Raw genomic sequence first — 11,901 nt, 5'->3', positions numbered from 1 at the left:
AAAAATAATAATATTTTTATGTATTATAATATAATATTACTCTATACTTTTATAATTATATTAAACATCACATAGGTAATAATATAACACTTATAAGCATATAGTACCTAATTAATAATACGTATTTATACATTAGTCATAATATTGGAACTCTTAAAAATTAGGTACGTAAAATAAAAATAAATAAATAGACTTACAATATAAGTCTGCGATTACTAAATAGCAAATGTTTAAACTCATCAATTAAAAGTTCTTGTTCGACAAACAAAAAAAGAAGCGCATCCAATCTTTTTTGTGACATAGTATTTCTTAATTTGTTTTTTATAATGCTGAGTTGAGAAAAACTACGTTCACAGCTACAACTATAGTCACTGGAATTATCACAAACATTTTAAGACAATGAAAAAAATGCTTAATACTGTTTTAACCAATCGAGCCATTTATGTACAGAACCTGAGTTTGTACCTTTTGATGTATCTTCTTGGTGTATTGATAAAATAGTATTATCATTTTTCATTTGAATAACATTGAACATTTATATTTTCATTTAATAATAAACTCAATATGTTTAAAATTATTCATTCTATGTATATACCTTTCAAATAAATATCTACCAGCCCACTAAATCCAAAATAAATTGTCAGGTGCAGCGAAAGCAGCATTCGCTGCACCCGTGCGCACGCCTATGGAAACATTTATAATAATTTGATGGTAGTGTCAATTTATATCATTCTACGGTACCGCAGAATAATATAAATTCGAAGTATTCTTGTAAGTCGGTTATTGATTCAAAAGTTAATAACAATATTTTTATTATTATAATAGGCACGAGCAAATATTTATATTATTATATTAATAATTTAAGAAATGCAATATGTTCAGAATTTAAATAACTTATCGTAATAGTTAATAGTAAAATAAATTGCTTTAATAGCATTACAAAAATATCATATTATTTTCTTGTGCACAGATTTATCATCGAATTCAAATTTAATAGACACATGTCACATAACAGTGACTTATTTTTCAATGACGAGGTACACTCGACATCTACGACTGTACAACAGATGAGTTAGTAGTTACCTATACCCCCCCTTGTTTAATAAATTTATTTATTTTATTAATACCTAGTTAATTAATTGTTTTTTTTTTTTATTACACACATGTCAATGTTTAGTCGCTTGACATTTTGTTTATACAAGGTTATGCCTACTGCATTTTGAATCACATAACAGATAAAAATAATGTACCTAATCATACGAATTTCTGGTGACAGAGTCCTGTGGACTAGATAAGTTGATATGATTAGTGCGAAGTGTTTTGGTAAATACCTATATTAATACGCAAATGGTATTCGTGATCTTCCCGTCTCACTCTAAATATTTTTATATTGTACATAAACAAGTGATAATGCCAATTATTAATTAACCCAAAGTCCACTGGAGTGGTCTGTTTATTTTAATATTACATAAACCGACCGCAATGTTGAGACCAGACCTAACGTAGGTAGTCATTGTCGGTGATCAGCATACATCGTGTACCTGAATAATGCCAAGTTATACGTAAGACTATCGCCACTTGATTTAGTATTTCGCAATATACGTAAGTAATCATTTTCGAGCGATGCGTCTTGAAATTGCTTCAGCATGGCTACTGTGGTTTCTGTCCACATTCGTATGCAGATATTCGACAACAGTAGATGTAGGCGACGGAGGTCTACTCCTGACGCCCCTAATACGGGCTGGTCGATTCGACGAAGCTCGGGCTGCATGCAATGTGACGCCTCTGAAGGGAGCCATCGAGAGCTACTCCGGTTACCTGACCGTGGACGAAGCGCACGGTTCCAACATGTTTTTCTGGTTCTTCCCGGCCGCGAGCGGCAAAGCGGACGCGCCTATCCTGTTGTGGCTACAAGGTGGCCCGGGTGCGTCGAGCCTGCTCGGCGTGTTCAACCTGAATGGGCCATTCTCAGTGCGCAAGTTCTGTGGCGGCGAGCTTAAGTTGCGTGACCACGCGTGGACTGCTACGCACTCGATGCTGTACGTGGACAACCCGGTGGGAGCAGGGTTCAGCTACACAGGTGACGATTCCGGTTACAGTTCTGACCAAATGGACGTCGCCGAGAACCTGTACGCCACCCTGGTGCAGTTTTTTGAGCTATTCCACGAGTACCAGCACAACGATTTCTATGTAACCGGTGAGTCGTTCGCCGGCCACTATGTGCCAGCCGTATCGTACGCCATTCACCAGAACAACCATGGGGCCAAGATCAAGATCAACCTCAAGGGGCTGGCCATAGGCAACGGCCTAGTTGACCCTCTCAACCAGCTGTTTTACAGCGAGTACCTATACCAACACGGGTTCATTGACGGTAACTAATATATAATTATATATTACTATGAATTATGATAATATGCCGTTTACGTTATTGGTCTCATACAAATATCATATTAGATTATTAAAACATTAATACACTATTCACAACACAACTATTGTGAATTTTTCAATTTGACCTTCTAAGAGTACCATCTAGATTCACTTCCCCATTAAAAATAATGCTGAACTTAAAAATCAAAGCATTATTTCTACGAGAAAAAACACACACATCATTGTTCAGTCAATACATTCATCAGTGGCGCTCAACACAATTACTAAGTGTAGCGGTAGCTACGCCATTAAAATAAGGGGTGGGTGGGTATAATAACATAAAATAATTAACTTGAAATATGTTTATTATTAATCACAGATTATATTGGTTGATAACTTAATATTTACTTATATTATCAATTAAAATATGATAAAATGTATAAAATAATTTAATTTTGAGTTTGTGAGGGAGTGGGTGGGTGAATAAAATTTTTTCTCGCTACACCTGAAAAATAAATCTTGGGCGCCACTGATTGCCCCACTCAAAATATAATACGTAATATTATGATAAGAGTAACTTATAAATATATATTGTACATATATATTTATGATGGTTATTGTTTTAAAATTGTGATTAGAATCAGTCACTGTGATATTAAACTTCTTTATAATATTGCGAAGTAAGTGTATGCGCATTTTATTTTTTCGATAATAGTAGTGTTGTGACTTGTGGTGAATGTGTTATTTTCCCATTTTCAAATATCAGTTTCTTTGTCAAAAAATTTTAATTCTAATTTAAGTCAAATGATATACTAACTAAAATGTCCAGGTACAATACAAATATTATATATTCTTGAATTATAGTTTTATGATGTAAATAATGTGAGTTACAAAAACCAAAAAAAAAACAGTGCGTAGGTACCATAAAATTGTTTATTACAATTTGTAACATTGTTAAAAAAAAAATTCAAAAATTAATAAAATATTCTTACGCATAATGTCAAAACTTATAATATGGCTTTGAAATCAAAAATCTAAATTTTCAATGACAATAATGTGGCTGTTCGTGTTAATAAAAATAGGTATACTTTGGAATGATAAATACAATTAAAATATTAAATAACTAGCCGTAAATGATAAGTACTCACCTGTTTTATTTTTGTTTTATTAATTAAAGTTTCCCTGATATGATAACAGAATTATTATATTATATTTTTGACGGTTGAAAATAGATAACAATAATAGTATCATATATCAATATGATAATATTACCGTGTTTACTGATGTACCTACTGTATTTAAACTAAGATATTATAGTAATAAAATAATACTACTAAGTCTTAATATATTTACAAATAAGGAGATAATACAGTTATAATAAAAGGTAGCATTAGATAATATTGTCCTTAGAACTTTGGATTGGAATATTTGTATTTTGTGGGTTTTAGGCTTTTAGCACAATTTCTCCACTGTACTTTTTTTTTTGTTCCTGTTTGAACAGAGAACCGGGGAGGGCACTGCTCTATAATAATTAATAACCAAATGAAATAAATTTATGATCAATATTTATAATGTTGTTAAACATATTATTAAAAGGAACATTATTTGAAACGGTTACAGAAAACGGAAAGCACAAAATCGAACAAATCGATAATGTTATTCACGCTCAGATCCTCGACGGCGACTACGAGGGCGCGTTCCGGACATACGACGAGATGTTGAACGGCATATTCTACCCGTACCCAACACTGTTCCAGAACCTGACTGGCATGCAATACTACTACAACTTGCGGTTGGACCGGAAACCGCTGTCGGACAACGATTGGATGCAGTTCGTGGAAAAACCGTCCGTGCGTGCCGCGTTACACGTTGGCCAACGGCGGATGAAGAACAGGAATAAGGTAGTCTATCAACACATGCTTGGTGACGTGATGCGGTCGGTGGCGCCGTGGTTGGCCGCTCTATTGGACGCTGGACGCTACAGGGTTCTGTTGTACAGCGGGCAGCTTGACATCAAGCTCCACCACCGGGGCACCATGCACATGGCCCAGTCGCTAGAGTGGTCGGGCGCGGAACGATTTCGGAACGAACCCTCGCGCACCATTTGGCGTGTTTGCGAAAAGAAGAATCGATGCGACAACAGAAACGAGACCACCGTGGCCGGTTACGCGACGGCGTCTGGTCCACTAACCGTGCTGTTGGTGAGGGATGCTGGTCACATGGTGCCAGCCGATCAGCCGGCTAATGCTCTTGACCTCATCAAGCGATTCACGACTGGTCAAAACTTTTGACCAACAGTAACCAGTCAGTATCGGCCGTCCTCGGATAAAAATATATTACTACAGTCAAGTTGTTATCATATACCTACCTTATAAGTTAAACTCACAGACTTTTGGATCATAATATCTAACTATGTACGCATACCTACCGGCCGGTACCGCGTTCTTCTCTACTCCAGACAGCTAGTCGTAATCGTGCCGTATACCAAGACACGGTTAACTTGCAGGCAAGGGTGCTCTAGTCGACGGGCGCCAAGCGTTTCGGTTTAAGTCGATGGGATACATTATTAATATATATTAATATTGATTACGATAATATTATAAGCTCTAATTTATATAGTAAATATACTTCATTTTTTAAAAAAATGTTTTGGATAAACGATATTTTTAGATTTTTTCTACAGAATTTGTAATCATCAGTCTTTTTTCCAGCTTATGTGGTTAATAATAATTTTAATTTGTATGTATAATGGATGATGGCGTAATAATATAGGTACCTAATACCTATATAGTAAAATGCCTTCACTTAAGACTAGGTTTAAAATTTTAAATGTTTAAAGATTAATATTATATAGAAAGAACGAGTTAATGCTAAAATATATTATTTAATGTATTTTATAATATTTAAGAACTATTGTTTTAATTTTTTTCCCTGAACTTATAATTATTAGTTATACAAAGTTTATATCCTTTTTGTGTGAATACATTGTTTGGTTGAATGGTTGATGAAGAAACTTGAACAATATTTTTATAAATATAGGTATGTGAATTTAAAATTTCGATAAAATTCGTCGAAATCATGAAAATTTACCAATTTTCATAATCATTATATGTTACATTCTTTTTAAAATTCTTGATAATACTGAAACTTACAATTTTCTTAATAGACATTTTAATTTCAAATTTGAATGAAATTCGATATTTAAACAAAGAATACCAATTTAAGTTTTTTTTTGTAATATAAAATTATTATTCGCTCAGAATAGTTTTGTGTGTGCAGTGATTTATCATTGAACTCAATTTTTACACACACACACATTACAGTGACTAATACTTCTCAAAGACGTCACATACGAGTATACAGCAGAACGGTTACCCATTTCTCAACTTTTTAATTAATTAATTAATTAATTATATGATACCTACTTAATTTATTGTTTTGTGATTACACTCAAGTCATTGTTTAGTCTCTTCACGTTTTGTCTATACAAGATGATGTACTTACTGCATTTTGAATCGCATATCGGGTATACATTTTATTATTATGTATTAATGTGCGAGTTTGTGGTGACAGAGTCCTGTGGAATAGATAAGGTGATATGAGAAGAACGAAGTGTTCAGGTAAATATCTATATTAACATGCAAATGGTATTTATGACCTTTCCATCTCACGCTATATATTTTTATATTGTACATAAAAATGCCATAATACCAATTAGTAATTAATGTACCCTTTGTTTAAAATTACCACTTTTTTTTTTTGTTTTTCTTGACGCTTTCTAAAACTATTTGCAATTTTCAAATTTGACTCCCCAAAAGTACCAACTAAATAGTAGATTCACTTTTCTATCTGAAAAGATGATGATCTCATAAATCGGAGCATTTTTAATACACAAAATGATAATGATAAGGAAAACCTGGCTGCATATTAGTTGCGTCCCAAAGAAATCTACGAAAAAAGGTCTAATTCGAATTTGACGCTACTAGTAGTCACCCGAAAATCTATACCTATCCACTTTCTTATCTCAACCACAAAAACACACGTTCTATAGCGACTATAATAAATATACAAAAAGTCCAATCATGGATATTCGCGGCTGGATTGAAGTCTAATAAAACAGCAATCATAATTAGCACAAGAAACACATACTGAAAGATAACTTTGTCAACGGCTGCTCCTGTATGAAGTGTTTAAAAAAAAAAAATAATAATTATAATAATAATAACAATAAACCTATAATAAAAATCAACATCGACAACACCTTTTTTTTATTTTATTGAAATTTATCTACAATCTATACAATTTTTTATGTACAATAAGTAGGTTTGATAATTGACAGTAAAAATAGGTTGACATGAATCTTATGATTAGGGAGGGTACCCAGTAGTAACACCCTATAAAAACACCTTTTTTTTTTTTTGAACAAAACATAATATTTACAATCTGTATTTACATGTTATACAATAAGTAAATGTGATGGGGATTGATTTACAGGAGGGGGAAGTTGCCCATTGGCGACACCCCGAAATAAAAACACCTACGACAGAAAAGGTGATGGAAAAATAACTGTATTATATACAGTGGTTGAATTGGGGGGGGACGCAGGAGGACTCAGCTACTCTTCATTTTTTTTCATATTATTGCGTACCCCTTTATTCTATTCATAAAAGAACGCAGGGGAACGCAGCGTCCTTCGACATTTTTATGAATATAAAATTGTTTCTTGAAAAAAATAAATAAATACGAAAAAATATTGGAAAGTATAAGATTTAATTTAATTTTTGGTATTAGTTTTTAAATCTGTATATTAAGATATATTAGGAATGCAATAATAAAATATTATATATTTATATAATATTATACAACACGTTTCAAGTGTTTCCACCACATATTAATTCGTGGTATAAACTGCTTAAAGAGCTAAAAATATAATATAACGTTTACGAAAACTCCCGGGTGTGCCTGCGATAACGATCTATAGTAGACCACTGACAATGGGTAATAAATAATAATATAATATAGAGTTCGTATTTGGAGAATCCGTCTGTTGTTTTTGTTATCGACGATTGACGAATGACGATCGTTTTCTACAAAAATTAAATATTATTTATATTTAATTTGGAAACAGGGCGCGCCACTAATCGGTATTATGTTGGCTTGTTACTGTTGTAATGTTTTGTAAATTGTAATTTTGTTGAAAATACTAAATAATAAAAACCGCACTCCTGGAGTACTGCACGTCACGTCGGAGCTTTCACAGTAAACATTAAACTACCTATACGGCTTTACTTTATTTTATTTTTGATATAATTATAAATAAGTGAAGTGATGAATAAACGTCAAAAATTCTCCATATCGGACTTCTTCAATAAAAAGAAGAAAAATGACCTAGGTAATCTAAACATTTTAATTAAACAACAATTATAATGATCGTTACCTATAATAATATAATATATTTAATAAACTCCAAACTCCAAAGGCATAAGATATAATAATATTATTATTATAATATCTCATTTCAGTGTGAGAAAACCAAATAGTATATATATCTACCTATGATTTATTAATTTATGTACCTACTAATATAATATTTAAAACTATAGATATTAATGACAATCAATACAACGAACACAATGCCGATGATCCAGGTATACCTAAGTCTGCAGGTATGTGATAACATTTTAATTTTTAAATAAATATTAAGATCAACATGATTTTTAAATGAAAGTTTAGAATCAAAATTAACACCTAAGTCATTAATAATATTTATATGTGACAAGTATAAGTTATTAATGCAGTTAGTATAGTTAATACATAATGAGTTTCTTTTAAAGAAAATGAAACAGTTGCATATTAATTATCAATATTTAATATTATACCGTTGTCATTGCACCATGTAAATAAATTATTTAGATTTCTTGGAGCTGTTTAGCATCATTTAAACATTTAATTTTTTTATAAATGTTGGTATCATCTGCTAATAGCAAACAGTTTGAGTTAGTTTTTAGCTAGTTCATTAATAAAGAGAGAGAATAATAGTGGTGACATAATATGATCACCTTGATGGACACCTAATGTTAAATTTATCGACTGAGAAAGTCATTTTTATATTTTATAATTTGAGTACAATTTGTTAAAAAATAATTTAACCACGATAAAAATGGATCATTAATACCATGTAATTTAAGTTTGGAGATTACTAGACAACACAACTATACAAATATACAATTATGTAATTATACTGTGTACATAGGTACTGTCTTATATTAGCATTTGAATTGTATTTTATAACATATTTTATTGTATAGGATAATAATACAAAATGGAAATTGACCAAACATATTTTTTATTATATTTTTATTTTTAATAATACTGAGTTTTATCATATTTAACATTATAATTATTGACTTAAATGTAATTGGCATGTATTTTTTTTTTTTTTTCAGTAAATAATAAAGACCATATTGCTGTTAACAACAGTTTATGTCAACCAATTGAATTTACAAGAGATGATGACACTCCTGAATGTTGGGACTCAAAACAAGCAAAATACTTTTGTGAGGAATATCCATGGCTGTATTTCAAAAACAAAAAGTTGGGTTGTAATATATGCCATAAAGTAAATTTAAATCTTAATAAGAATCAAGTATCTCATGTGCATGTATCATCAAACTGGATTCAATGTGACATTGTTCCAACTGGAAATAGTATATCCAAACAACAAGCTAGTTTGAGGAAAAAGATCTCCAAGCATAAGTGCAGTCAATCACATATTAGTGCAGAGAACATAATTCATCGCAGTAAGCTAGAAACTATGGATCTACAAATTATAAAAAATAATAAATTACAATATGAAAGTACAGAAAAAATATTTAGAACAGCTTACTTCATTGCCAAAAATCAACGTCCATTTCTAGATATGCCTAAATTAATAGACCTACAAACTCTCAATGGAGTTAATATGGGTCGAGTGTTACAAACCAATAAATCTTGTGCTAATATTGTTGACCATATTTCTAATGAAATGAGGCTTAAAATTTGCAATGATATTATTGAAAACAATAAAAAATTATGTATTGTTGTTGATGAGTCAACTACATTGAGCAAAAAAACAATGTTAGTTATTTGCTTAAGATGTGCTAATGGTGATTCTCAAGACATTAATATATTTTTTTTTGATATTATTGAGTTAAATTGTACTTCAGCTGAATCAATTAAAACTGCTATAATCAATAATATGTTAAAACATGGAATCAAATTAGATTTTTTAAAACAAAATCTAGTTGGATTTGTTAGTGATGGAGCTTCTAACATGCTGGGAAGAAAAGCTGGAGTTGGTGTTTTACTACAAAAAATTTTTCCTGACCTCATTATCTGGCATTGTTGCAACCATAGATTGGAACTTGCGGTAAGTGATACTATTAAAGAAGTGCAAGGTCTTAATCACTTCCAATGTTTTTTTGAAAAACTTTATTCATTGTATCACCAATCTCCCAAAAATATGACAGAACTTAATGCATGTGCTGCATCTTTAGAAAGCAGTATTTTAAATATAGGAAAGATATTTACAATTCGGTGGGTGGCATCCAGCTTTAGAACAGTACGTGCAGTTTGGAATAACTATGTTGCTCTCCATAAACATTTTCAAGAATCTTCCATTGATAATAAAAGAGATGGAAAAGAAAGATCTAAATATTTAGGTCTAAATAATATGTTAACATCAAAAGACTTTGTATTCAATTTAGGTATGTTATATGATGTATTAAATGAATTATCTGATTTGTCATTACAACTACAAAAAAGAGATTTAGGTTTGGCAAAAGCTCATAATATGATCGACCGAACAGTTAGAATTTTGGATAGTATGATTGAAATACATGGACCCAAACTAACAGAAGTAAATTTAGCAAACGAAGATATGGTTTTTAAAGGCATCCAACTTCATATCCACAAAAGCGTGCAAAAAATTAATTCCAGACAATTTTTCAAAAGTATTTCAAATAATCTAAAAAGTCGATTATTTACTACTCAGTCATCACATGTTTCAAATGCTTCCTCTAACTTATTTAAAGAAACTTATGATCAATTATTAGCTGATTTAAATGTATTTGATTCAAATACTTGGCCAGACAATTTCAACATTCAGTATGGCGATGATAGCATTCGTCGCTTGTCACAAAAATTCAAAGTTGATGAAATTAGTGCTGTTAGAGGTTTTCGTGAATTTAAAGACACTCTGGATGAAAATATAGAAGACCTAAAAAATTTGACCTCTGCAATTAAAACAATTGCAATATCTTCATCAGAATGCGAACGGGCCTTCAGTTCTATGAATGAGATAGTATCTCCAAAAAGGAATACTCTAAGTTCTGAACATATTTCATCATTAATATTCATAAATGCTGTTGGTCCACCAGTTGAAAAAATAAATACAACAAAATGGATTGAATCTTGGATAAAAAAAGGAAAAAGACTTGCAACTGAAGAAAACTGTCCTAAAAGAATTAAAGCAGACGAAGAAAATTCTTATGAATCACTATGGAATCTAATAAAAGATTAAAAATGTTTATTATTTATAACTTTTAAATAATAATTTTAATAAATACAATTTAAAAGTTCCTTATATTTTTTTTTGATCATACATTTTAAAGCAATACATATACCTATGATAAAAATAAGAATTATTTAACTTGCAGCACATCTAAGAATATAGTCACAGCCACAGGATGAAATAAATTATTTAACTAACGTTAAACTTCAAATATTAAAATTAATATTGAAAAAAAAAATAATTTACTAATAAAAGAGGAATATTTCTTATCTATAAATTTAATATTTTTCTGTAGGTAACTGTAAAATACCTGAGTTATTTTAAATTGAAAGTTAATTGAGTAATTTATTTTATCATGTGGCTATATACTTACAGTTTTTAGTTTTTAAATTTGTCGTACGTTTTGTTGCATTGATAGATTAATACAATATACAATTAAATACCTATGAGTATTGTTTATTATTTGTAATAGATATCTGTGTTAAATATTGGATATATAAATATATTTCATTATTTACATTTTAAATGTATTTAGGGGGTGTGGGGGACGAAGTCCTCCACGGGTTACTTTTAGACTAATTTGCTCTGGAACGCTAATTGTTCAACTACATTTAGAGTCCACCTTTATTTTTTTTTCCAATTCAACCACTGCCTAAGGTGTTGTGTTTTGCGAAAATGCGCTCAAATGTATTCCTCTCAAAGTCGTATTATGGCCTTACTAGTAACATTTAGGTAATCTAAATGGGATCCGAAAGACATAATATATTATGATATATAGATTACATATATATAAACCATTAGTCCTTGATATCGATGACTTGTTTTAAGGGTGAGTCATTACTCATAAAGGTATAGTAGTTGTTGTAATCAACGAGATCTCGTGATCAAGAAAAGGTTATAATTCTGCACTTTTCAATGTTGAGATTTGGCCCCACAGCACGTGAATTGAGCATATTATAACGTATAATAGAATCACGGAAGTT

The 11,901-nt window shown here is 30.9% G+C and overlaps 1 protein-coding gene and 1 long non-coding RNA gene across 3 annotated transcripts in view; both read left to right on the top strand.

Moving 5' to 3' along the window:
- The window catches only part of LOC115033895, a 43,948-nt gene that overhangs the window by 29,053 nt on the left and 2,994 nt on the right, over window positions 1-11,901 (top strand). The gene's annotated exons all lie outside the window — the stretch shown is intronic.
- Window positions 941-5,126, top strand: LOC100161709 (venom serine carboxypeptidase-like). Its single transcript, XM_001943220.5, has 2 exons — window positions 941-2,371; window positions 3,988-5,126. Exons 1-2 carry the CDS (start codon window positions 1,624-1,626, stop codon window positions 4,656-4,658), a joined length of 1,419 nt encoding a protein of 472 aa, XP_001943255.1. The 5' UTR covers window positions 941-1,623; the 3' UTR covers window positions 4,659-5,126.

Source organism: Acyrthosiphon pisum, chromosome A1, assembly GCF_005508785.2.
Source record: "Acyrthosiphon pisum isolate AL4f chromosome A1, pea_aphid_22Mar2018_4r6ur, whole genome shotgun sequence".
NCBI lineage: Eukaryota > Metazoa > Arthropoda > Insecta > Hemiptera > Aphididae > Acyrthosiphon > Acyrthosiphon pisum.
This window is presented reverse-complemented; position numbering and strand designations above follow the sequence as displayed.

What these genes read in the sequence shown, in the direction of transcription:
- LOC100161709 (XM_001943220.5), top strand. Translation starts at nt 1,624, where the DNA reads ATGCGTCTTGAAATTGCTTCAGCATGGCTACTGTGGTTTCTGTCCACA. An exon ending in CCAACACGGGTTCATTGACG is followed by an intron (nt 2,372 to 3,987) that starts GTAACTAATATA and finishes AAACGGTTACAG; the next exon opens with AAAACGGAAAGCACAAAATC.